Source organism: Panthera onca, chromosome F2, assembly GCF_046562875.1.
Source record: "Panthera onca isolate mPanOnc1 chromosome F2, mPanOnc1 haplotype 2, whole genome shotgun sequence".
Taxonomy (NCBI): Eukaryota; Metazoa; Chordata; class Mammalia; order Carnivora; family Felidae; genus Panthera; species Panthera onca.
Genome location: NC_138356.1, coordinates 30148169 through 30175557, shown reverse-complemented (window position 1 = coordinate 30175557; position 27389 = coordinate 30148169). Strand labels below are relative to the sequence as shown.

General features: G+C 41.3%; 1 protein-coding gene, 1 long non-coding RNA gene and 1 pseudogene across 2 annotated transcripts; all 3 read right to left on the bottom strand.

Annotated features, from left to right (window-relative positions):
- Positions 1-3727: 3727 nt before the first annotated feature.
- On the bottom strand, positions 3728-7789 carry FABP5 (fatty acid binding protein 5). Its single transcript, XM_060610789.3, has 4 exons — positions 7628-7789; positions 4963-5135; positions 4468-4569; positions 3728-3978 (listed from the first exon to the last, which is right to left on the bottom strand). The coding sequence occupies exons 1-4, from the start codon at positions 7704-7706 to the stop codon at positions 3925-3927; spliced, it is 408 nt and encodes a 135-aa protein (XP_060466772.1). The 5' UTR covers positions 7707-7789; the 3' UTR covers positions 3728-3924.
- Positions 7790-8868: 1079 nt separating this feature from the next.
- On the bottom strand, positions 8869-25132 carry LOC145713468 (uncharacterized). Its single transcript, XR_014136565.1, has 2 exons — positions 24667-25132; positions 8869-10236 (listed from the first exon to the last, which is right to left on the bottom strand). It is a non-coding gene; the product is annotated as an uncharacterized LOC145713468 (long non-coding RNA).
- Positions 16631-16755, bottom strand: LOC132664901 (U4 spliceosomal RNA; annotated as a pseudogene).
- Positions 25133-27389: the final 2257 nt, after the last annotated feature.

Sequence of the window (27389 nt, the reverse complement as noted above, 5' to 3'; positions counted from 1 at the left end):
CAGATTCCGTGTCTCCCCTTCTCTCTGCCCCTCCCCCACTTGTGCTGTCTCTCTCTCTCTCTCTCTCTCTCTCTCTCTCTCTTTCAAAAATAAATAAAAACATTAAAAAAAAAAAAAAAAGTCAGTGCCTGAAGGGAAATGTGTGAGAGGGGAGCGATAGGAGAAGAAATCAGGAGAGGAATTGGGAAGTTGGGAGACACAGGCAAGAATAGATAGGACCTCTGTAAAGACTTTGGCTTCTTTTTTTAATTTTTTTTTTTAATGTTTATTTATATTTTGAGAGAGAGACAGAGAAGAGAAAGGGACAGAGACAGAGACTGAGTTGGGGGAGGGCAGAGAGAGAGGGAGACATAGAATCCAAAGCAGGCTCCAGGCTCTGAGCTGTCAGCACAGAGCCCAATGCGGGGCCTGAACTCACAATCTATGAGATCATGACCTGAGCTGAAGTCAGATGCTCAACCGACTGAGCCACCCACGTGCCCCAAGACTTTGGCTTCTTAACAGAGGATTATATACTTTAACCTTGTTTTTTAATATGATAGCTCTGGGAGAATAAAAATGCCAACAGGAGAGCAGAGGAGAGATGGTGGTGTTTGAACCAGGATGGTATCTGCAGAAGAGGTGAAAAGTAACTGAATTCTAAATATATTCTGAGGGTAAAGTTGAAATAATTTGCTTACGGATTAGATTTGGTATGAAAAAGAAAGGAATTAAAGATTACTCCTAGGCTTTCATGTTGGGAACTGGAAAAATGCCATTTCCACGTACTAAGGTGGAGAATACTGCAAGAGGAGTAGGTTTGGGATCAAAATTAAGAAACTCAATTTTGGAAAACATGAGGTTAGCATCACGGGTATTTAAATTTACATTTTAATTGATTAAATTTGAGCAAAATAAAAAATTCAATTCCTCAATTGCACTCACTACATTTCAAGTGCTCAATACCCACAAACATGTGTCTGGTGGCCACTCTATTGGACAGTGCGGATGTTATAGCCCGTTTCACCACAGAAAGTTCTATTCAGCAGTACTGGAGAGGCACTGGGTCTTTACTATGTGCTGGACCTTGGGCTAAGTGCTTTACATACATTATCTCATTTAATATTTAGAACAATGCTATGAGTCAGACAATGTGGTATCTTATTACAAAGAAGGTAGGTAACTAAGGATCAGAAGTCAAGTAATTTGCCGAGTTACACAGTTCTTAAAGGGTAGGGAGCCAGAATTGGATTACAGGACTTTCTGCTTCCAAAGCCCAAGCACTTACATCATCATATTATAGTTTAGGAAGATTAAACAAGTTTGAAATTAAACATGACATCTATAAAGAAATGTCTACTAGGTTATCAGCAACAAAGGATTGAAGCATAGAAAACAGGAGACCTGACAGATCTGGGGTAAAAGTGAGTCCCCGAGAGATCCCGTGTGTTGTAGAACTAGCCAGAATACATTCCAGCAGATGACCATTTAAAAGAATACAAAAATACTCAAAGAAGGCACTACTTTCTATCTTTTGCTAAGGGGTCAAGTGACATTAAATGATCGCTTAGCAGAAAGAAGGGCTTACCTGACACCAGGTGACATGGAGTTGAGATACACTGCTCTATCCAGTCGTTCTCAACCAGGTATGGTACATACCCTTATAGGACATATGGAAGTGTATGGGATGTTTGGGGTAGGCTGATGGGTGCCATGAGCATTCTGTGGCCATGATCTTAGGATGTGAAGTCGTAGGATGCTTGCCATCTGCCAGCACAGTAGAAAATTCTCTCACCCAAAATGTGAACATGTAAGGTACATGAGCCTACTATCCTGCAAGCAATACTCCACGGTCCATAAACTGAGGCAGTGTAGGCATTAGAGCCGGGTGGCTAGAAGCACAGGCTTTACAGTTAGATAAACGTGCGCTCCTATGTGTTCTCTGACTTGTATCCACTGTATGGGCTTGGGACCATTACCTAGACTCTGAGCTTTAGTTTCATCTAAATGCAGAAAACAATCGTTAATGAACATAATCTAGGGTGGTTCTAAGAACTACAAAACTTTTATAGTACTTGGTCCAGGGTCTGGTTCAGAGAGAGTCGTGTAAGTGTATACTATTGTTCGAAGTTGAGAAAGAGGATGGAAGAGGAACTCTAGCATGAAGACTAAAATAAGCAAGATGGAAATTCAAACAGAAAAGGAAGTTTAGAGCAGCACCATCCGATAAAAAAACACAGACACAAAAATGCTAGCACACATAATTTAAAATTTTCCCCTGACACCTTAAGAAAAAGAAACAGGTAAAATTAGTTTTTTTTTTTAATTTAGAATATTTAGGTAACCAACTATATCCAAAATGTTATTTCAATTTGCAATCAATATTTAAAAAAAGAGGAATTTAACCTTTTTTTGTATCAAGTCTGAAATCCAATATGTATTTCACTTTCAACACATCTCAACTGAGATGAGCCACATTTCAAGTCCTCAACATCCATCTGTGGCTCATGGCTACATGTATATTTTTTTGTTTATTTTTATTTTGAGAGAGAGCAAGAGTGTGAGAGAGGGGCAGAGAGTGAGGGACAGAGAGAATCCCAAGCAGGCATCAGCACAGAACCCAACTCAGTGCTCTAGCTCTTTAACCATGAGATCATGACCTGAGCTGAGATCAAGAGTGAGTCACTTAACCAACTGAGCCACCCTGCGCCCCTTAGGGCTCCATATTGGACAGCACAGGGCTAGAGTGTCAGTGAGCTGAGCTCTTTCCCTGACTGCAAGCTTTCAGCAATTCTGAAGATTCTTACCAGCTAACATTTCAACGCATGGAGGGTGGTTTCGCAGGTCTCAATTATTACATTTGAGGGACTTTATAGACTTGGGATCTTAATACAAGCTGATAAGAGGCAGTGTTGCAGAATGACTGAACATGGAGTATACTCTATAAGATGTAGGTTCCCAATACAGCACTACTACTTCCTATATCCTTTAACAGATTCGCTAGTCGAAACCCGTTTTCTTATTTACAGAATTGAGATAATGGTACTACTTCCTTGAAGTGTTACCTCGACTATCATGCATACAAAGCTTTAGCCCAATGTCTACAAGCTATTTCTCCAAATGTGAACTGCAGATGTTTGTATTTGGGTTTGAGAACTAGAACAGGGGTTCATCAGAATTCTGGTTATTCTTTATATAGATACACAGGCAGCATTTTAGAACTCTGTTACTTCTATGGCTTTTGTTAATGAGCAGATTGTGTTCTTCCAAAGTTGGTGTTTCTCCTCACAGTGAGGGGCAATGATGTGACCTTGTACCCAGATATGCCTCAACAGCTAAATCACTGCCTGGCACATGGCACGTCCTCAGAAAATTAGTTAAGAGAATTTGGGTTGCAGAATTCCTGAATAATAGCTATAAATGCACCGTTAAAAGTATGATCATTGGTCAATGATGGTAATTTAACTTTTATTCTAATATTTAAATTATAAAGATTATGTAACAATTTTTAATGAGAATAGTCTTTGCCAGAAATTTAAGATCTTTGAGTTGATACAAAGTTCTAATAGTGTAGGGCAAGCTTAAATGATTGGTAGTGTATCTGCCACAGAAGTAGTTCTCTATATAAATTACTAAAATTTATCTCAATTTAGGACCCTTAAGACTACTCCAGAATTTATTCAATTCATACTTATTAAAATTCACCACTAATTTCCTATGAAATTTAAAAAAGCATACAACACTGGCATAGCACAAACACATTTATTTACTAACCAAAGGGATGATCCTAATTAAATCAACACTTTGAAATAGCTGCATGTAAAATGTTTGTGATAAAGATAATTGAACACAGTGATGAAAAAAAAAAAGCATATGGAGATTTGCTCATTGAACTGAGCTTGTTCATCCTCACAGCTAATTCCTGTCCAAATGATGATGGAATTTTTACTCTACTTTTTCATAGACCCGAGTACAGGTGACATTGTTCATGACGCACTCCTAGAAGAACGATATTAAAGAATTAGGTTAGTCATGCATCCCAGAACAATGGTAGTAGTTCAATACTAGGGTCAGCATCTTATGAAACTTTGTAATCTACTTCATAGATGGAGAAAATGGTTTGTTTTTTTTTTTTGAGAGAGAGAGAAAATGCGCGCATGCACGTGGGGCAGGAGCAAAGAGAAGAGGAATCTTAAGCAGGCTCCATGCCCAGTACAGAGCCCCAAGTGGGGCTCCATCTCACAAACCATCAGATCATGACCTGAGCCAAAATCGAGAGTTGGAAATCTGACTGACTGAGCCATCCAGGCACCCCAGAAAATACATTCTAAAATTCCTGGGTTTGAAAAGCTAGAACCCATTATTTTGCTTATGATGTGTGTATGGCAAACGAAAGCCCTGATTTGCAAAATCTAAAGTTCTCATGTTCACAATCAGTGATATTGAACAATTAAGTGAACTATGAGTGCTAATGAGATCGGCACTTACCACTATTAATTTACCATCTTCCAATTTTCTTGTTATTGTGCTTTCCTTCCCATCCCATTCCTGATGTTGAACCAACGCGCCATTTGTAAAGGTGCAGACAGTCTGCAAAAATAACACTTTTTAATCTTCCAAAGTATGTTACAAGAAGAGTTTCCATGACTCGTAACTTCCTTAATCAACATTTTTTCATCTTTTCCTTTCTGGGTTCACTTCATTAACTATACCGACTCTATTCATAATATAGTTTATGCTTTTCAATCTAGACCCCTATAAGAGACACTCATTCTCTCATGTTTCTTAAACTATTTTTCCAAAATACACTAAGTTATGAAGCTGGTACTTTCACTAATTTGTCAAACTCAGTTCATAAACTAGTTTGACTTTTTCGTTAAGTTTTGCTCATAAACAGTAAGACTATTATTAATACAATCTATCATTCTAGAAGTCTAGAATGGACTTTAAGTCTAGAATGGATTTTGTTAAGTTATGACTGACCTGAGTTTTTCTGCCATCAGCTGTAGTTTCTTCAAACTTCTCTCCCAGGTTACATGAGAACTGTGTTGTTTTCAGAGTGCTCTCAGTTTTTATGGTGAGGTTTTTGCCATCAGAAGAGATGATACAATCTGGTTTGGCCATTGCACCCACTTTTCGCAGAGCCATGCCCACTCCTGTAGAATGTTACCCCATGTTAAATAACAGGAAGACCAAGTCTATGGTTTACATAACAAATAGAGTAAAATTCAACTGCAGTTGCTATGTTCTACATATTTTCATTTATTCACTTCTCAATAACAAGTGTAAACACAAACCCAGTGCTTACCATGTGCCAGAACTTACATGTATTGATTAACAGGAAGCCTTGCAACAACTGTGTGAGAGGTAGCACTGTCTCCATTTTACAAGAGGAAAGAGTGAGGCACTGAAGTTACTTACCGAAGCTCATTCAGCTAGGAAGTGTTGGAGCTGGGAACCAAAAGAACAGACAGTTTGGCTCTAAATCTCAGCTCTTGGCCACCATGCTATGCTGGCCTTCAGAAAGTCAGGGAAGAAATCTGGATTGCTAAAACTATCTACTCAATTCTGCCAAATGTTGTATTATAGGACTCTAGCACACAGTCTGACACATCCAAGGCCCTGGATAAATCTTTGACTAATAACTACACAAAATCCAAATCAACTCTATTCAAATATCACAAGAGTTTTTTAAGAGTTAACTCCACAATCATGATGCTAATAAACTGGGAAAAATTTACCCTCAAAGACAGTGAACATTTCAGAGCTGCGTAACTCAATTACTATATTGATATCATATTGAGTTTATAATCTATGTATTTCTCCTTAACGTTAACATTTACAAGGAAACTTAGATCTAGGCCAAACCCTGGTTTCACAGACGAGACCACAACCTAAGCAAAAATCACTGGCTTGATGATTAAAAATTCAACTAGGCTTGCAATGTCTTCTTGATGCGTTCTCTTTTGTCATTTTGGGGGCTGGTGCCTTGTGTTGTTAGTGAGTGATTATTTATTCTCACTTTGGACAAAGGGCTCTGCTCTTCCCACACCTTGACTGCCCCCTAAGGAATTGAGCCTTGACAACCTTCATGACTCTAGAACCCTGGAAATAAGCCATCTAGTAAACACATTCACTTTCAATGGGCAGAGAAATGGCATTATGTGGTCCTCACAAAAGTGAACACATACACACATTTCCTGGATATGAATGAAGTAAATGGCTTTCTCCAGAGTTCTCTTGATCTAGATAGACTTACAGCACATACACCAAAATAGTGCATTCCAGTTTTACTCACAGTATCATAAATACACTCAAGATTCACCACAGAACCAGCTTAAGCTGTCATCGTCTTGGATAAAGGCTAAGAAGGAGTGTTTCTGAAGTGCCAGGGGGACTAGGTCTCAATAGAGGGTCTTTGTAGTAATTTTTACACCAGAAAGGAAGCCCCTTTCCAGATAAGATCCACACTATAGGATTCGATCCCACTCCACAGTAGCTCCCTAGTGGCCTGCCACAAAGGTCCATTTTTGTTTGCTAATCCACCCATTGTGTCAAGGAGCATACTCGTTGCCACTGGCCTAGAAAAGGACAATAATAGAGAATCAAGTACAGTTCAGAGTGAGAGGGAAAACTGGAATCTTCCTCCAGAGGCTCATACTCCTGGAAGGCTGTAAGCAGTCCAGGGCTTCTGCAGGGCCACACCCATCTGGCAGGCAGCTGGCAAGCAGCCGCAGGAGGGCTCTGCAGCTTGACTGCGGTTTTCCAGTAAAACCCCCTCACCCTCAACACGCAGAGGGCAGGGCAGTGGAGGGTACCCCCCCCCCCCCAGGCTCAGCAGGCCTCGCCGTTTCCCTGGCACAGGCCACCCGCCCACCGCGACGCTCTGGGCGGCCAGCACCGCCAGCACGAGGTCGGTGTCGCCAGCGTCACGCCTCTCAGCGCCGCGCGGTAGGGGGGAAGAGGGCGGGGGACGAGGATGCCCGTACCAAACCCAAGCACCCGGCAGGTTTAGGGAGAGGCAGCCGAGGGCGGAACGAAAGCTGAAGCGGCAGCCCCAATCGGACCTTCCAAAGGGCTTCTGCGGGGAACCGCGCCCCGGCCCCGCGCCCCCGTGGAGGAGAGTAGGGGTGGGGGAACCCGTGCTCCATCTAGCCACAAAAGATGAGGCAGTGCCGGCGCAAGGTGCGAAAGGAGTGGGTGCCGCCACGACGGGGCGACTGGGAGAGGCAGGATGGTGGCGGGGGGTCGGAGGAGGAGTAGCGGGAAGAGAAAAATAGGGAAAGTTACGGGGGCAGCCCGAAGGAGGTCGAAAGAAGTGAAGCCTGGGGTGGGAGGAAGAGGAGCGCGCTCAAGGGCAAGAAGCAGTGCGGGTGGCTGCCGCGTGGGCTAGGGGAAAGCAGAGCCGGGAGGCCCAGGAGACAGAACGTGTCGAGAATCCTCAGGCGGGCGGCAGGCGCTCGCTGCTCTCCGGGCTGCTTGCCCACGTGGTGGTGGGGGGGGGGCGGGCGGCGGTGATGGGAGATGCATGGGTGTACAGGGGGTAGCGGCCGAACACGCCCCGCCGCTGGGCTCAGCACGCTGAAGGGGACCTAGGAACAGACACAGGCTCGCCACGTTACAGGCGCCGCACGGTCGGGAGCCTCACCTACTTCCTTCATGTATTCGTCAAAGCCTTTGCTCTCCACTAAGCGCCATCTTCCTACCAACTGCTGAAGGGTGGCCATGGTGGGCGCTGGCGGGCGGGCGTGCAGAGCGAGCGGAGCCGAGCGGGGCGTCAGGAGCGTGGCTTGCGACCTGCCGGCAACCGTGGCTGCTTTATAAAAGCGGCGCGTGCCGGGCGGCACCGAGAGGCCAATGAGAGACGCGCCTCGCCCGCTCCCGCCCCGCCCCCCCCCCCCCCGTACGCCCCCAGGGCCTCTTTCCCCCGGTCGCCAAATGCGAACCCGTTCCACCTGCCCGGGGACGGAGGTAGGATGGCGGGGGCTCCCCCCCCGGCGCTTCCTGCAAGCGGCAACTCGCCCGGCGCGCCCCACGCCGCCCCGGACGCCGGCGCCTGCACGTTCCAGCGCCTCCGCATGGCCGGGAAGCCAGAGGGGCCACCGGGGCGCCCGGTCCCACCCCTGTTGGGCCGCACCGTTTTCCCTGCAGGCCGCCACTCTTTTTTCTTCGAAATACCCTAAAGAATCCACTAGCCCGAGCAGGGCTTGGGCGGCAGAAATTGGTTGATAGGTGGTGGTTTGGCTGAGAGATAGAGTTCTTTACCCACCTCGTCTCTGCTCTTAGCGGACTAACCCACATCCCATACCTTCCTGAGAGAATCTGTTCTCCCCCTCTTCGGGCCACCGCCCCCCAGTCTCCTCCACCCATGCCCAGTTTGGGCCTCAGGGCGGGTGAGTTAGATTTGAGTTAGACGATTTTATCAGAAGGCACAGGGCAGGGGAAGATGTCCTAGGAGGTTCAGTTTACAAACTACAACTCCTTAAGAAGTTTCAATTGAAGTGACTGTCATTGCTATTAAAGGTAACCATTCAAGAATGTCACTCGTTTCTATTCCTAGCTGAGTGAGCCCTTCATAGTCTGTCCTCAGGCTCCCAAGAATTGAGACTCCAGCGCGTTTCCTCGTTGCCTTTAATTATAATAACACCTTGTATGTGTTGTGTAGAACGTTCTACTTTTCAAAGTCTACCTGTCGCAGTATTTGACTTTGTGATCCCAGGTCCTGTGGGAGTGAGTTAGGATGAGGTAAGAAAGTTGCCACACAGAGAGACCAGCTGCCGTGATGGAGATAAGGTCCATTTATTGCGTGTCTGCTTGTGCTAGAGGCTATGCTTCCCCATACTTTTTCTTTACTTAAAAAATTTTAAGGCTTATTTTTAAGAGAGAGAGAGAGAGTGAGCAGGGAGTGGGGGGAGAGGCGCAGAGACAGGGAGACATAGAATCCGAAGCAGGCTCTAGGCGCTGAGCTGTCAGCACAACAGAGCCCAATGTGGGGCTTGAACTCACACAGACCTGGAGATCATGACCTGATGCTTAACCTGGTGAGCCACCCAGGCACCCTGCTTCCTGGTTACTTTACATCCATTAACTCTGAGCTCCACTAAATTTTTGCAAGTGTTATTTCAATTGTTTGAAAGAGGACGTAAGGCAGCAAATGTTTGCAGAGTGGACAGATCCCTGTCCAGTCCTTCTCACTGCAGACCTTGTGAAACAGGACGGTGCCTGGCTGCCTGTAGCTGACTGCTCATGGAGCTCAGAGTTCACAGAGAACCACACCAAGATACTGGTTCATGTACGTCCTCAACAAACTGAAATCTGAGATTGGTCATTTCCCAACATGCCTCACAACATTTACTCCCCTGCACTGTATCTCTTTTATTTCAAGTCCCTGCCCTCATTGTAGGGTCACCCCAGTTTTTCTTGTGGTACCATTTTACTACTGAGTGACTCAGGCCACATCGTTGTGTCATTAAGAGCCCACATGTCCCACACCTGAGGCTATACTGCTGGAAGATGTTCAAGTTCTGAGGGCAGCTGAACAGGCCATTTGCTCCGTCAGCGATCCAAATGGTGGCTTCCAAACACTCAGGACAGTCTGCTGCCCCTGCCTCCTGGAGAGGCGGCTCCTGTGTGTTTGGACTTACATGCTTGATGTGCTGATTCAACATGTTTTATCCATTTTTGTATAGAACATGGTGATAATGACCAGGACTCTGTCCTGGAATACTAATATTTAGATTATCATAATCAACCATGTTACAGAAATATCAAAAGGAAAATAGTATTTAATACATAACTACTTAAGAAATCATTTTTAGGGGTGCCTGGGTGGCTCAGTTGGTTAAGCATCAGACTTTGGCTCAGGTCATGATCTCATAGTTTGTGAGTTTGAGCCCCAGTTGGGTTCTGCACTGACAGTTCAGAGCCTGGAGCCTGCTTCGGATTCTGTGTCTCCCTCTCTCTCTGCCCCTCCCCTGCTCATGCTCTGTCTCTCTCAGAAAAGAAATAAACATTAAAAAAAAAAAAAAAAGAAATAGTTTTTGAACACAGAAGTATTACCTAAAACTTAACTTTTAAACACACTCTTTGAGGTAATGAGTGGAAATAATCCTTTTGTGGTTAACACACACCAACAAACAACAGAAAGATATAGGCCGAAATACCTGCTAGAGTCTCTCATGAAACAAAGAAGGGCATGGTCATTGTTTTGTGGCTGTGGGCGACACACTTAATCCCTTGTTCTCTGATGTTTCTCACCTGTAATGTATATACAGAAAGAGATTGGAGTAGATTGTTTCTAATGTCCCTCAAGCCCTAAATTCAGATTCCCTTCCTTTCTTAAAAATAATGGTAATGGATTTCAAGTTCTGAAAAGCATTAACTACTTCCTTAACCTGCTAACTGAAGTTCTGTTCTAGGCTACTTAACTTGAACCCAATATGCAATGTAAAAACCAAAAATGTTGTAAGAACAAATCTGATTAAAATCTTGCATGACTCTATGGGATAGTTGAGTATATCTCTTTATTGCAAAAAGGGAGCATTGCCGCTTGATTGAGATTGATTATATTACTAAATATATAAATATTGCTAAATATATAATCTAGGGACAAAGAAAAATAGTTTTATCTTAAACCTATCCTGACAAATGTAAGTGACTGTGCTGGTCATGCTGAAGGACTAATAACACATTATTCATATAGATGAAAATGGTTGAAGGATCAAGAATTACCAGCAACTCTTCCATCTGTAGCTGTAGAGGCCTACCATTTGTAAGACAGATGCAGTTTCACTTAATATCTCTCAAAACTCAGTTTTCTCAGCTCTGAAATTAAGGAGGTAAGAATTACACCCAATGATTTCTTAGGTTCCTTTCAGCTTACCTCCTGTAGTAGCTCATGGCCCTGAAAAATATGCTCACAGTTACTCTATTTCCACCTAGTGGTGAAACAGAATATTTCTCTTTGGTTTTCTTTGATGAATGTTAGTAGTTGGTCAGCTTCACATTCCACAATCTCACACAAAAGTTTGGTGTGTATTGTGTAATTTTATTTAAACACAACTTCCTAATTACAGTTTGAGTAGATAAATGTGCCTCCCACAAAGTTGATTATAGCACATAATCATTTCCTAAGGACCCCAAGCACTGGTGGCCTAAAAGTTTGCACCTGGTAGAGAAAGAGCACCACATCAAAAGCAATCATTGCAGCAAATACGCAAAGCAATCCATGTTCAAACAACTGACTCTTTTCTAAGTACATGGGCAGATTAAGCAAAAAGGAGGCCGGGAATGGGCAAAGAGAACACTATAAAGCAATACCTCTGAAATTTTAGTGTGCAAACAAATTACCCAGGGATCTTGTTAAAATGCAGATTCAGTAGTTTCCACAGCAGGACACAAGATCGTGCATTTCTAACAAACTCCCGGGTGAAGCTGTTACTGGTTTGGGGACCATGCTTTGAATAGCAAAGCTGTAAAGTATGCAAGAACTTGCATATGGTTTCGATACATCAGAGTGACTTTCACTTCCCTACATGAGGATTTCTGATTATATCTCCATAAAAATATAAAAATATATAGAAAAGACAGGAAATCGGACAAACTCACTCCAAAACTCATCGTACTCAACATTGAGACTTTTTTCTAATTAACCTGAGGTCGCTATTTTTCTGGCTGCTCACTGGAAAAGAAGACTTCGAATGGGGTAGGGAGGATGGATACCATGTTTATTTCAATCTAATTTCTTTCTTAAATTTTATAACCAGTTGTTTGACCCTGATTCTTCCATGTCCTGCCCTTCCATGCTTTGCATACCCAGCCTAAAACCAGATATTCCTTAAGAAAACCCCATTTGGAATCAGTTCCAAAAGAAAATCCTAGTAAGTAGATAGAGCAAGGATCTGCATCATGTCAGTTGTCTGTAGCAGCAAAACTTCCCAGATGAGAATAAGGTCAGCAAGCTGTGCAGCTTAAAGAACACCCGGAATATTAACTTATATCCAGCCACGGCAAGCCACCATTCCATCAGTGGAAAGTTGTTTTCTTTTATGTTTGGTAATGAAATTATTTCTCATGAAAGCATTTATAAAAATGGAATTACTTTACGAATTTTGTCTTTTTACTTAAAGTAGTTTGATTCCTACCCAACATGCCTGTAAATGGGTAACCATGAAAACTTTCTAGTTGCTTAAATAATTAATCAGAAGTATGTGCTTGCTAAATTAACTGGATGTGAGAATAGAGAGAAAATGAGACATTGCAAAAGTTACAGGAGAAGTTATAAATTTTTTTTAAAGTTATAATAAAATGCTGTTGGTTTTAAATAAGGCAGGGGATATGGTGGCTCAGCTCAGTGTAAGATCAATCCATTTTGCTTGCCGACATAGATCTTTCTACTGTCCAGACATATAGTTTGGGATATGACATTTGCCATTAGCTCATGGCAACGGATTGCAGAAATACGTAGCCCTTTCATGCCTCATGTGGGTGGTATTCAAAGTGTTCTGGATCTAAAACACGACATGTAAGGGGGCATCTTGAAATAGAGCAGGAAGATGCTTGTAAACTCACCCCAACAAGCACAAAATCTTAGTAAAAACGCTGCGCCTACCAGGCAGCACAGCCTCAAAACAAATCCCTTAGCTACCTCAATCTCCTCAAGCCCAGCTCCAGCCAAACTGCCCCTCCCAATATGCACTAAATTATATACAAAGTCTGGGGCTGCTCCAGCCCCAGGCACACAGACAAGTTCATAAAGGGTAGCTTTACCCTTTGAAAATTGCAAAAACAAAAAACCTCCAAATCAGATTTTTCCATGGGAAGAGGCCAAATTCTCTCCTTGCAAATTATACTTCCCCATTTTTTCAGTCTCACTTTCCATGTAGTATACTTTAAGTATTTTCCCCCAGATTCTAACACAGTTTGATCATTTTTCTTTATTAGTATTTATCCTTAAGTCTGGATTTTTATTTTTTTAAGTTTATTTATTTTGAGAGAAACAGAGAGAGTGCACAGGGAAGGGGCAGAAAGAGAGAGAGAGAGAGAGAGAAAATCCCATACAGGCTCCACACTGACAGCACAGAGTCCGAATGGGGGCTCAGTGTCACAAACCATGAGATCACGACCTGAGTCAAAATCAAGAGTCAGACGCTTAACAGACTGAGCCACCCAGGTATCCCCATAAGACTCGATTTTTAAGTCAAATCTACAAAACCACAGGGTTGCTTGCTTCTGGGCCATTTATCCTGATGGGTCAGGCCCATAGCTTCCTTTCGTCTGAATTAGCTTTTAAGAAAAATCATCAGAATTTAATAGCCTACCTAAATCTGACTGAAGACACCCTTCTCAATCCTAACTCTGGTCGTCTTTACTTAGTGGTAGGAAGAGCTACTCTGTAACCCCTCAGAGACATACACTGTGCCCGCAAAACAGCACCAAGCTGATTCTGTGCCCTGCTTTAAAGGAGTCAAGCGACAGGATGGATACCTCTTGTTCGTCCACTTGTAAACACCATAGGACACTTTTTTGTTCACATTGCATTGACCACACTTAAAGATATAAATTCAACAGCGTGTAATGAAAGGTTGGTTTTACTCTCACACATTTATTTCCCTGTGCTGTCCTGCCTCTCGTATCCCCGCATTCCTCCTTTTACAGCACAAGCTTCTCAATTAAGTGACTCACACATTAACAAAGAGTGAGAAACCGATCTGAGTTTCCAGCGAACCACATTTTGTTTTCTGGGTTGGCTAAAAGCTGTGATTTCATACAGGAACAGGGAGGCCGAGTAGCTATTACCATGGAGGGCAACCATGATCTTGGTTTGGGTCTAATTTAGGAGGCGGGATAAAGAATATTTGTGCTACAAATCTCAAATCTTGTCACCTATTTTGCAGCCTCAAAAGACATAGTTAATCCCTCAGGGTAAAGCTGGGGCTCCTAACGGCCCTTCTGCATTGGTGGGTTAGCAGAATTGAGCACACTGTTTTTTGTATAGTCAAGATGTTGTGTTGTCCTGGTGTAATTACAAACAGTGCTCTCTTTCACTCCAAGTATCTCAGATTGAATAATGTTGGAGGAAGACTTGTGAGATTTAATTCTCACCTATGGGGCAACTCCAAAGCCTAAGTTTCAAGTACAGCATTATTGTGGCACTCTAGTATCATCTAATGGGAAAAAGTGCTATGGGACCATAGTCAGCCTTTCCCGCCTCACACGACATTGTGCAAATAATATGTCATGTGTGGACTACTCTGCTCGCTCACAAATGAAGGGCCGGCAGAGCTTTCCACACAAGATAGATTCCTTTGATTCAAGCCAGCCTACAATTTTAGACCACCTAATAATTATGTGGACTGGATTCTAGTCCTTGTCTTCAAGGAGTTTGTTAACCTAAACTTACATCAGCTAAGGAACTCCCCTCCCCCCTTTTTTTTTCATTTAACCAACATTTATTAAAAAGCTTCTGTTTTAGTTCAGAACATTCGGAAAATTCCCAAGTATGACATGTCTTTGAAAATGTCAGATAAATTCATTTTATCTTTATAATATTAAGTGAATTTCCTGAGAAGATACCACACAATCTTTTGGGGGGTGAGGGGATACATAGTCCTATTGCTTTCAATTGTATCCCGGAAACTCTAGATTTTTGTTTGTTTCTCTGAATGGGTCATCTCTTTGACAGGAACCAGGTGGGTGTACTAAACAGATACATCCTGTTGAAAATGAATGTGCCAAATGCCACAAAGCCACCATCTAATCAGCTGGTTAGAAAGATCTTATCTAAGAAATATTGGGTTAGAGACCGTGATGCAACCCACATCACTACCCAGCTCTCCCTGTGTTTTAAAGTGAATTCTTCACCATGAACTCAGGAATAAAGTGACACTTGGCTGTCCCCAAGGTTGTGGTGAATGCTGAGATACACAGCTTGCATAATAAAATCTGCCAGTGTACAAGTCAAAACAGGGATTCTGTACCACCCCAGCCAGATGGGTAAGGACCGGAAAAACCTGCTGTGTCTCCTTGCTCATGTCATTGACATCCTCTTTTGTGAGAAGAGACTCAGCAACAAAGTGTAATGATTTTACTACACCTGCTCTGATGCCCTTGGCTTTCAGTAGAAACTATACTTGGTCCATAGGGGAAGAGTATGGTTCTGTTAGGATAAGTTTTATTGTATTTGTTACATGGTATAAAATAGTATGACTTCTAAAGCTACGTTATCAGTACATCATACAAAGTAGTAAAAACTCTAGTCAGTCTAAAACAAACAAACAAACAAACAACTGATAGAGGTATCATAACGAATCCTCTTAGAAGCTGCGGACCCAAACCAGTCTTGCAAAGAACCCCTTACACTGAACTATATCCTGAAACTCTTTTCTTCTATTCTAGAATAGTACCAGATTCTAGAAACAGGAAAGAACGTCACTTACTAGTGTCCCTTTAAATGTTACTTACTATATGGAAGTTAGTTATGTCATTTACTATATGGAAAAAAATGTTGTTTTAATTGATTGTCACTCCATTGCATTGCATATTTGCATTTTGGCTGACATAACCATTCCTAATGTATATTTACAGAAACAAAAGTTTGGTTTCATTATGGAACAGAAGATCATAATATCTCATATTATCTAATATCTATATAATCTAATATGTCACTTGAAAGCAGGTGAGGATATAAATGATTAAAATAAAAATCACTTCAGAATTCAATAAACCTTTCAGTTATCACTTTCCAATAAATATGAACAGTGACACTAAATCTTGTGAGAAATGTAACAGGTTTCCTTTTGCTTTAAGCTTTACTGAGCTAGTGGCTGCAGCCATTCATTTCATAGGGCAAGGCTCTAGCTCATTCACACCCCGATCTTTCTCAACCCAAAGCCTTAAGACTTCGGTGCTCCGAGGGAAACTAGCTAGTTCAAGTCACCAGCGCAGATTCAGAAGTAACACTTGATCTCTGGAGCCCGCACCCAAGTTGTATAATTTTTAATTGTACATTTTGGCAGTAATTCCTGGTCAGACCTGATCGGGACCCAATTAGCCGTTGTTGGAGCAGACATATTATTAGCAAATCCTTTAAAGTTATATAGTTGCATTTCTGAATATGGATTTGTGACTTGGGTTCAGAACTAAAGAAGAATCTTAAAATCCTAGAGTTTGGAGGAATTATAGATGTCTTCTACTTCAACTAAAGCCCATTAGGATTCTCTCAATACAAATAAAATCAGGCTCTGCTTAAATCCTTCTGTTAATAGAGGCCTCACTTCCTCACCAAGAAGCCATTTCTATGTTTTAATAGTTCTGATTGGGAGAAAGCCATAATCTCTGTTGTGCTGAGATCTGCTTCCAGTAATTTCTAGATATTGGTCTTAGTTTGACCCTCTAAAATAACAAAATGCTTGCACACTTATTCTTCCGTGGTGGCTCTATAAGCCTGTAAGTATTGGATGATGATATTTCATCAGTATAAAAAAATTGCTTAGATACACAAATGTATTATATATAAAATACCTGGGAGAGAGAACTATAAATAAAACTCTATAAAATATGTTATGTGTATCCATGTGCATATGCGTGTGTGTGTGTGTGTGTGTGTGTGTGTGTGGAGAGAGAGAGAGACAGAAAGAGAGGAAGAGAGAGGTATGAGTTACAGCAAAAATAATATTGAAAAAGAAGAATAATTCCAATTACATTTTCAATTTCGATTAGCAATAATCGCGCCTCGGATAAACCTCATTGGCTACTAAGCTGCCACCGCGCAAAGCTACGTTTTCAATTTCGAATAAGCTTAGAGGCTAGGAAGGACCAAATAATGACTTTAAGTTGTTTAGCAGGACTATTACAAAACGTTCTGAAAAAGAATCATTTCCACTCAAAGTAATTAGAATACTTGCATAATCTAACTGCAGTTGGTGCCTGAATAAAGTCTTTCCAGAGTAAGAAATACCATAACCACAAATCCTATGTTTACCAAGAATGCCAAATGTATTCAGTAATTATTTAAGCATTTTAAAGAATACTTTATAGGGAGAAATACTAAAATAAAAAATAAGGCAAGAGGAATGGCCTAGAATTTAAATTTTTCTATCAATTCATATTTGGTTTACGAATTGATGATTATAGCAATGCTAGTATACGGATTTTAAGTAGCATGGAGAATTTAACACTATCATTAAGTATGCAATTGTTTGGCCTCCACCTTTGTTCCTCAGGAAAACCGGAAATCGTCATAACAATATGTGTCATAAATACAGGCACACAATTTGCTCACTATTTAAACTGTAAGGGACCTTTAGATTCCTTAGTTAAACTTCTTTTTAAAAATGTCACAATTTCTCTGGCATCAGTTGTCCTCTGCCTTCACTTAAGCTGGAAAAGACAATCTTAAAAAGATTAGCTAAGGGACACCTGGGTGGCTCAGTCGCTTAAGCGTCCAACTCTTGATTTTGGCTCAGGTCTTGATCTCACGGTTTGTGGAATTGAGCCCTGACTCGGGCTCCACACTGAGCATGGAGCCTGCTAAGGATTCTCTCTCTTCCTCTCTCTCTTTGCCCCTCCCCTGTCTCAAAATAAATAAAATAAGCATTTTTTTTTTTTTAAAAGATGGTTTAAGAGTTGAGTTAGAACAGTACTAAGGGACTTAGTACTTTAGAAGGTATTTAAAGTACTTTAAGATAGGCCAGGCAAAGAAACACTAGCATCACTCATAAACCAATCATTTTTTTAAGTATCCACCCTAAAGGCACAATGTTGAAAGAACAGTGGCCTAGGATGTAGGAGACCCTCTTTCTAGAATTTAATCTGCTACAAACTAACTGTATAAACTTGGATTTTTGTTTTCTCACTGTAAAAAGAAGAGAGAAGAGAGTAAATCAAGTTTCAAGGATGTACATTATTAATTTCATATCTTTTTTAAATATTTTTTTAAAGTTTTTATCTATTTTTGAGACAGAGAGAGACAGAGCATGAGCAGGGGAGGGGCAGAGAGAGAGAGGGAGACACAGAATCTGAAGCAAGCTCCAGGCTCTGAGCTGTCAGCACAGAGCCTGACGCGGGGCTTGAACTCACAGACTCTAAGATCATGACCTGAGATGAAGTCGGATGCTTAACTGACTGAGCCACCCAGGTGCCCCATTAATTTCACATCTTTAACAACCTAGAAAGAAAGCTGCCATTGCCAAAAACAACAACAAACCCCAACTGTACCTTTTAATCATTTGTTATCTAATGTAAGGATGAAATATAATGGTTGAAAATTAAAATTCATGCCAGTGATTGTTTTCAGACTCAGACCCCTGAACAAATTTTATAATATAACCTTCATTCTTCCTGCCCAGCCCCCCTTCTGCCCAGCAAGATCTTGCCGAAGGGGGTGTTGTAAATAGATGGAAGGGTTCCCGGAGTTAAGGAAACTGCAAGTGAGCAATTTTCAGTGATGGGAAGGTGGGGGAGGTGATATTCACACATGAGATCCACAATAACAGCTCACACACACACAAGTCAGTTTTAAATATTCACTAAGTGCAAAATTTCAGATATATCTACTTTTATTATTATTTACGTATATAAGGTTCAGATCAAACCATTCCAGTCAAATAAGACTTTTTCTACCCTTTCTTTTTCCTCTCTTCCCCAACTCTAGAGCAGCCAGAGTAGCTTGGGGCGGGGGTGGGGGTCAGACTGGAAGATAGCTGAGAAGTCTCCACCCTTCCCTGACAGAGGGTTTTCAGTCTGAGGGACAGGAGGAAGCTGCTTTCTGCCTGCATAAAAAGACCCCTCTTTAAACCTACCGGTCACACGTGTACTGACTTAGGCCTGTGAAAATGTACAAGAGGGACTCTCATTTGCCCATACTTCCTCTTCCTTCCTTAACCCACTCTTGCTTTCCTTCTTTTTCACTGCCTACCAAGGATTTCTAGTGTTTCTTGAAAAACTCGCCAGGGTCTATGCCAAATGTATTATCTAAATCAACTAAGTCAATGGATGCCGTGGAGAGCAAATGGCAAGAAGACAGCATGAGTAGATTTGAACATGAATACCTCACTTTTAGGTTACTGGGTATGTTTATTTTTCTTTACTATCACCAGACACTTGATATCAGCACCATTCTACACATGACTCCATGGGCCAAAGAAAAGGTAATGAAGAACACTGATGCCGTTTTGGAAATTAGTGACCATTCATGTAATAAAAAAGAGAAAAAAAGAAAATCAAGAGGTTGATAATGGACTTTGTGGTTAAAGAAACTGTGGGGGAGAAAAGAACTTTGGGTACTGGAAATACGATAGAGATTAAGCCTCTCTTAATCTTCCATTCATTATTGAGAGATTACATCTCCATTTCTTCTTCACCCATTTAAGGTGTATGAGGCAAAGAGGGGAGGTTCTCTTTGAAGGCTACAGGTTGAACTTGCTTGTTCAGTTTCTCCTTAACATCAGCAAGACGAAAAATTATAGATACATGTACATTACTTACAAATAAATTAAGAATGCCATTCTCTTTTCTACTCCACACCATCTCCAAAGTCTCACTGAACTTTTCAAAGACAAGTTAAAGTAATAGACATTTAATTTTGCAAATTTATTTCTGGAATTGTTCCTGGACCCAGGATTATTTAAGGTAAATGATTATATCTCACAGGTTTTCTCTTAACTGAGTAAAAAGTAGGAATAGTTCATAAGGATTTCTGAAATAAGAGTGTTAGGATTTATAAGGAACTTTAATAAGAGGCTTTGACCTACTTAAAAAAAAATGGGTCAGAAGTTTCAGGCACCTGTTGTCTGTTTAATTAATGCTACCTTCTAGAGTGATGTATTGCAAAAGGTCTGATATCTTTCATCCAAACACTATGATAAGCATTAGATACATTAGGAAGACCTCAGTGTTCATTTTAGCACAGTGTCCAGGCTTAATGTCTCATCCTCTCAATGGCTTACTTTGACATTGCTCTTTTCAGGCCAGTGAATCAACAATGATTTATTAACATCATTTTAAAGTGGTTTTCATACATGAAATCATCACACTGGTATGCTGCCATATGTTATTAAATTATCTATGTTCATAGCATACACTTCCAGCCAGGGTGTGAACAGTTACATTTAGGGAGTAGGTCACAATGACAAGAGACCCCGAAGACAGCTTAGTTACCTGGGGTGGAATATATAAAATCCCTACGCTGCATTCGGACAGAGGTGATGCTTCTGAGCTCCCAACCTTGCTAATAAACATTAAAAATTGAGACTAAAATGTAAAGTGGGAACCCTATTCAGAGCCGGTGAGATTGTAAATTGCTACAACCACTTTGGAAATCTGTTTGGAATTATCTACTGAAGGTGAATGTTTATACCAAGAGACATGTGTGAAACTGTTAATGGTAGTGATATCTGTAACAACCCACAAATGGAAATAACTCAGATGCTCATGAACAATAGATTGGGGTTTTCATTGTGGTGTATTCATACAACGGAGCAGCATTCAGTAATGAAAATGAAATTACAGCTACTTGCAACCCTTTGGATGAAATTTCATAAACATAATGTTGAGTGAAAGAATCCACACAGGTTAAAAACCTGAATATTGTACTTAAAAAAAAAAAAAAACATTCAAAAATAGGTATCCCTAATCTATGGTGTTAAAAGCCATCGTTAAAAAAAAAAAAAAAAAAGTGGGGGTGCCTGGGTGGCTCAGTCGGTAAAGCGTCTGACTTCAGCTCAGGTCATGATCTCATGGTCCATGAGTTCAAGCCCCGTGTCAGGCTCTGTGCTGAAGGCTCAGAGCCTGGAGCCTGCTTCAGATTCTGTCTCCCTCTCTATCTGCCCCTCCCCCACTCACACTCTGTCTCTATCAGAAAATGAATAAACGTTAAAAAATTTAAAAAAAATAAAAGCCAAGACAATGGTTTCTTTTGGGAAGCAGAGAAGGAGGAGCCCTTGGGAAAAGCATGAGGGGGCTTTAGAGTGCTGGCAAAGTTATCTACATAGAAGATGATTACACGGATGGGTTTGTGCTGTGATATTTTACCAACCTGGACACACAGGACTTGTGCATTTTTCTCTATCTAGTGTTAGGCTTTAATTAGGAATGTTTCGTTTTAAAAGGAAAATGGAAGCGTTAGTGAAAGAACTTGAAAATATCTTCACTGTCTCGGAAAAAACAGTAAATGGTTCAATAAAACTCTTACATATATTATTAATCCTAGCTTACAAAAGAGTTCCTTGTTATTTTAATTAGTTAGGGGATACTTAACTTGGAAGTTTTTACTCTGTCAATTTTCACCTGTCAGCTGAGTACAGCTAGAGGTGGTTGGGTTCAGCAATTAAGGAACACAATAACTTTTGATCTTCTACGTTACAAGGTCACAGTAACAACCACAAAGGTGAGATGTAACTAAGAAATATTTGCAGGCTCCTTTTAGAGACTACATGGGGTGGGAAAAGTGTGGAATTTGGAGCCAGATAGAACAGAGTTTGAAATTGAGCTCTGTTGCATACTAGTTGTATGATCTTGAGGAAGTCACTTACTTCCTCTGTGTCCTCATCTTTAAAGAAGAATCATAATATCCATTTAAATGGGAACTATACTACATGTGCATGTATTTTAAAATAACACACGGTTATCTCAAGGTTTTTATTACGTGTTAAAATGAACCAAAAGCACAGTCCTGGCCCCAGCAAATAACTGGCCTATCTCAAAATGTCTGGAGCTGGTATTCTCTGTGGCTCCAGATACTTTCTTCAGAATCTAAGCTAACCGATATGCCCCTAAGACTTACTTGGTACTACAGCATAACTAGTGCCCCCTACAGGAGGACTTGAGACCTGCTTCAATGACTTTCACTTGAACTCTTACAGTGGAATGTCTCTAGGAAAAGCGTAAAGTGGGGAAGAGGGAAGGACATGAGCAATGGCAAGGGTAAAAAGAACATCACTATTCACATAAATAGGGACAAGGGAAGAAATATATAACATTTATATATATTTAAATAATATTTAAATATATATATATATATATATATATAAATTCCTGCGTATTCACAGAATCCCTTGAAAGGAACATGTAGAATGGGAATTTAGTGCATGCTGTGTTATAGGGAAACTTGTATATCAACTGGACAACCAGCTGTATGCCACCTAAACATTAAGATCTTGAAGTTTTAGTTTCTGATATGTAAAATGGATATAAATTAGAGCTTTTAAAGTCTTCTTTGAAGAGAAATGAATAATTTAATTCTTAACTGTTAAAAAATTTTATTTGTCTCTCTGTTGTGTTTTTTACATCTTCAAGAAAGTACATCAGTCTGAAACTACTTATGGAGCGTTGTGAAATTAATACAGATCACTCTCCCTTCTATGAGCCCAAAAGTATGCTCAAAATAATGTCAGTTGTCTTAGGGGCTTTGAATTCCATTCAAATCGCTTTTTATTACAACCACGTATCTTTACAGGTAAGAAAGACTTTAAGAGCTTATTCTGGTCCAGCAGCCAGAAAGGCAAGGAATTACTGTCCTAATCTTACCTGTCTCTGAAACTTCCTCCCCCCAAATTTTTTTGACCTACTTTTAGGTCAAATTGATGCTGACATAATTTAATTAAGCATGTGTGAAAGTGCAGTGGTCTAGAATCTGAAATTGATATAATTAAAGTGGAATGCAGAGTGTGTACCTCTGATACCATTTTTTAAATGTCACACTCCATCACTTCTGTTTAATATCAAATCACAAGAGATATTTTTCATCTGTTAATTGCATTTTACATGCCCTTCATCATTGGCCTTGAAGCAATTACGTTTGAGAAAAAATTATTGAAGCAAGGAGGAAGGTCCACATAATCAAGTCCACTAAAGTTGCTTTCATTTAATAGTGTCTCTAGCAGATAAATGACCATTCATAGTTTCATTCTACTATAGCTATTTTACTCTCAAAAATACTTAGATTAAAAAGCTAAGGGATCTAGAGAAAGATTTTTATCTTCTCAATATTTGTGAAAATCGAGCACAGAGAAAGCTGCTTATTTCTAATACTGTGTTATGGAAATTATTATTCCTTTTTTTAATGTTTATTTAGTTTTGAAAGAGAGAGAGGCGGAGCGTGAGCGGGGGAAGGGCAGAGAGGGAGGGAGACACAGAATCCGAAGCAGGCTCCAGGCCCTGAGCTGTCAGCACAGAGCCCAAAGCAGGGCTTGAACTCGTCAACTGTGAGATCATGACCTGAGCCGAAGTTGGACGCTCAACAGACTGAGCCACCCAGGCGTCCCCAAAATTATTATTCTTTGCTTTGAGTATGCATTATTAGCAAACAGTAACAATGAAACTAATAATTTGTCCTTCATTATCCTCTAACCATGTGTCTCATGAACCACAAAGTATTCCTGGCAACTTGATGCCTCAGGTATTCCCTATGGACTTAATAGTTGACAAGGAGGACCTGAGAATCTGACTTCTAGTCAGTAAGAAACCTAACCCATGGCTTTTTTTGAGTACTGTGTTGATTCATATGAAATTACCGTATTTGTAGTTAAAAATGGTCAAACCCTGGCAATTTCATATAACACAACCAAATAACTAATGGGTTTCGAATATGGGCACTGGGTATACCTGGAAACATCTTTCTCCATTAAACTGATGTGAATCTATTTTGTTGAATTATTATCTGATCAAGGGCTCTTCTGTCTCCTCTTCTTTGTCTTTTCCCCAGCCACTTACTCCTTTATCATTTGACCGGAGAGCTTCTAGTCTAGCATCCCAATAGTGACTCCTCTCTCCAAAATCACTGAAAAATCAGGAAACTGTAAGATCCAAAAAGCTTTTCCTATCGTCTCAGCTTCTCTACAGCCTTGACAATTTGATCGTTTTCTCCTTTAAAAGCATTTCTCCTTTCATGTCCGTGTCACTGTATTACTTGTTTCTGGACCTACCTTCCTAAATTTTTCTCTTTTCCATTCATGATCTAAATGAAGACATTCTATTAGTCTCAACATTTATCTCTTTTCTTGCTTAACAGATTCATACTTTGACCCTAATCCTCTTCACCCTGAGAAACTGAGCTCTTTTTCTGCTTTTTGGCCACCAGAACATACACACTGAACTCCTATCTGTCACTACACCCACCATGTCTCCTCTCCTCCCACTCGGTAAAAATGTGCCCTTTTTCCTCCACTGTCTGCTTGTGCAATCACCTGCCTTCCAACTATGTCAGGGACATTGATCCCTTAGCTTACCACCTGTCCTATAACCTCCAGCCCTTTCTACGGGCTCTTTCTTCTCAGCATATAAACTTGCTTGATTCTCTCCTATGATCTAAAGAAAAAATCTCTTACCTCAAGCCACCTGTTAGCTATTGCCCTATATCTTTTTTTTTTTCATTCACAATCAAACATACTCTAATTTGTCTTAATCTTTGTCTCTTATAACTTTTATTACCTAATGTCTTTGGTTGGGCACTTCCAGAAGTTGGCTTTGATGAGAATTTGATGGGAGTGGCTTATGTGAGGAACAATCCCAGCTAGGGGGGTGGGGAAGTGAGTTAGAGAAAGAAAAGAGCCAATACAGGATGTGTCAGTGCCTAGGGTACTACTGTGGGGAGAAACTGAGATTTGAATCTCATTGAGGGCATTTGAGAAACTATTAGGACATGTCTGAGAGTTTTCCCTCTTTGAAGGGGGGGAATCCTGGGGGACTTACCAATCAACTCTCATCATGGATCATTGAGGGTTGCTCCCAGCGACATTAACTCTCTAGCACTCCTGGCCAGCTCCAAGACAATGCTGGGCTCCTGCTGGCCACAAAGATAGAAGAAAGTGGCAGTGTTTGCAGTAGGAAGCCATCAGCAGGTATGGGAATGGCAAATGCCAAAGGATATGGGAGGAGCACCAAATGTGTCTACTACATCCACTGTAATTAGCCTCCAGCTTTTACTACCTCATTTTATGATACAGAGCCAATGAGCTCATAATTGTCAAACCTAATAACATTTCTTTTGTCCTCCTCCTTGACCTTTCTGTATGCAACAATTTGGGCTTCAGTCATTATCCCTCTATTTTCCTTTCCTTGGCTTTTAAGAAGTCACTTTTCTGGGAGGCACCCGGGTGGCTCAGTTGGTTAAGCGCAGACTTCAGCTCAGGTTATGATCTCGCGGTCCGTGAGTTTGAGCCCCGCGTGGGGCTCTGTGCTGACAGCCTGGAGCCTGCTTCTGCTTCTGTGCCTCCCCACCCCCCCTCTCTGCCCCTCCTCTGCTTGCGCGCACGCTCTCTCTCTCAAAAATAAATTTAAAAATTTAAGAAGTTACTCTCTTTGTTTCTTCTACCACTATACCAATTTTGCCTCCTTTTCAGCTGTCTCTTCCCCAGGTGTTGATGCGTCATAGGGCTCTGCTTTGGATTTCTCATTGTACTATTCCTTAGACATCCCTTCTCATTTTATGCCTCCCACAACCACTTACACAACATTGACTTCTGAATCTGCATGTCCAGCTTAGACTCTTCTCCTGAGGTCACAGTCATACATCAGATCGTATCCCGTGCTCCTGCTTCCCAGAGAGTCTGGTCATCTTAGTCTGAATATCAGAAGCACTCAATCCCAGCACTCACAAAACAGGATTATCTTTCCTGAAAGACACGTGTTCTTCCTCTTATATTCCTTCTCAGCTAACCAATAACACAGTTGAAAACCTGGGAGTCATTAGAGTCTTTCCCTTTCGCCTTACTCTTCACATCCAATTAGTGACCAAATGCCGTCAATTTTGCCTTCTTAACGCTCTGCAGTTCACTTGCTCCTGCTCTTTCTTTTCACGCCGTCTCAGTTCCCTTTCCTCATGTTTTGACTCTGACCTCTCCTCATCACTCAGTAACTTTCACCCTGCTGCTAGAATGGTGTTTCAAAAACATGAATCTGATCAGTTGCTTGCAGAAAAAATCCAAATACCTGGAAGAGCCTCCATGACTTGGCCCTAGCTGGCCTCTCCAGCCTTATGACTCACCATTTCTTCTCCCCACCCACCTCGCACTCTAATCATTATAATTCCCAAATTGTCCCATAGAATTCCAAATCTCCATGTACTTATTTATTTAACTAACACTTCCTTTTTTTCTTTTTAATTTGAGAGAGAGAGAGAGAGAGCAAGCAGTGGAGGGGGGCCAGAGGGAGAGAGGCAGAATCTTAAGCAGGCCCCACGCTCAGCATGGAGCCTGTTGTGGAACTTGATCCCACAACGCTGGGATCATGATCTGAGCTGGAGCTGAAATCAAGAGTCGGATGCTCAACCAACTGAGCCATCCAGGCGCCCCTTAACTAACGCCTCTATACAGTACATATTGTGTATGTAATCTAAGAACTTTACAAATATTAAATTATTTAATCCTCGTAACAACCCTGTGATGTATGTACTATTATTACCCTCACTTTGCAGATGAAGAAATTGAGGCCCACAAGGTTGAAGTGATTTGGCCAATGTCACACAGCTGGTAAGTGCGGTGCCAGGGTTCAAATCCAGGCAGTCTGGCTTCAGAGTCATTTTTGTACCCCACCCCCACCCCCACCCCCACCCCAATGAGCTGGATTTGCTAATGTCATCTCTGTATCTGGAACATCTTCACCCACTCCCAGCGTCCTTCCCTATCAAATCTTTCTTGATCCTTCACTATTTTGATAGACTTGACCTCCCTCGTCCTTTAAATCCCTCTGCAATAAGTACAAACATACTTACGTTTATTTGTGTATGTGTCTCTTTTTAGTATAAACTCCTTGACAACCTCTCTTTTACTAGTTCCTGTAGTTTTCTCTTACTCTAAATGCTGAATGTTCCAAGATTGAAGCCTTGAGCTCTTTTTCTCTCTATCTTACTCATTCTCTTGGTGATTTCATCTGCTTCAGGCTGCAAACACCATCTGTACAGGACAGCTGCCACATTTATATCTTCTGCTTACAATTCTGTCCTGAACTCCAGACTCATATATAAAACAGCCTCTCGCATGACTTTACCTGGTCGTCTCATGGGTATCTCACAGTTAACATGCTCAGACAAATTTCCTGCTCTTTCCTTCCTCCCACAGACTTCATCTACGTGTTCTTCATCCTCGCCAATGATAAGCCATGCTTCCAACTGCTCAGGGCAAAAAAATGTTGGAGTGATCTTTTATTCCCCCTTTCCTCTCACACCCCATGATCAATCTATCAAGTCCCACTGGTTCTATCTTCAAAATGCATCCAGAATGCAACCATTCTCCACCTCTGCTGCTCTTAACCTGCTCTAACTCACATCATTTCCTTCCCAAACTCGCCTTCTAACTACCTCTGTTCTTGCCTCGGTAGTAATTTTTCCCAATGGGAGCCTGAGTGATACTACAGAATATGAGTCAGATCCTGTCACTCCTCCGCTGGGCTCCCTCTGGTAGTGGAAAGCAAAGTCA

Excerpts from the sequence above, each read along its gene's own strand:
- FABP5 (XM_060610789.3), bottom strand. The coding sequence starts at position 7,706 with ATGGCCACCCTTCAGCAGTTGGTAGGAAGATGGCGCTTAGTGGAGAGC. Across the intron at positions 4,570-4,962 it reads CTGATGGCAGAAAAACTCAG|ACTGTCTGCACCTTTACAAA; the intron begins GTCAGTCATAAC and ends TTATTTTTGCAG. Across the intron at positions 3,979-4,467 it reads AAGATGGTAAATTAATAGTG|GAGTGCGTCATGAACAATGT; the intron begins GTAAGTGCCGAT and ends TCGTTCTTCTAG.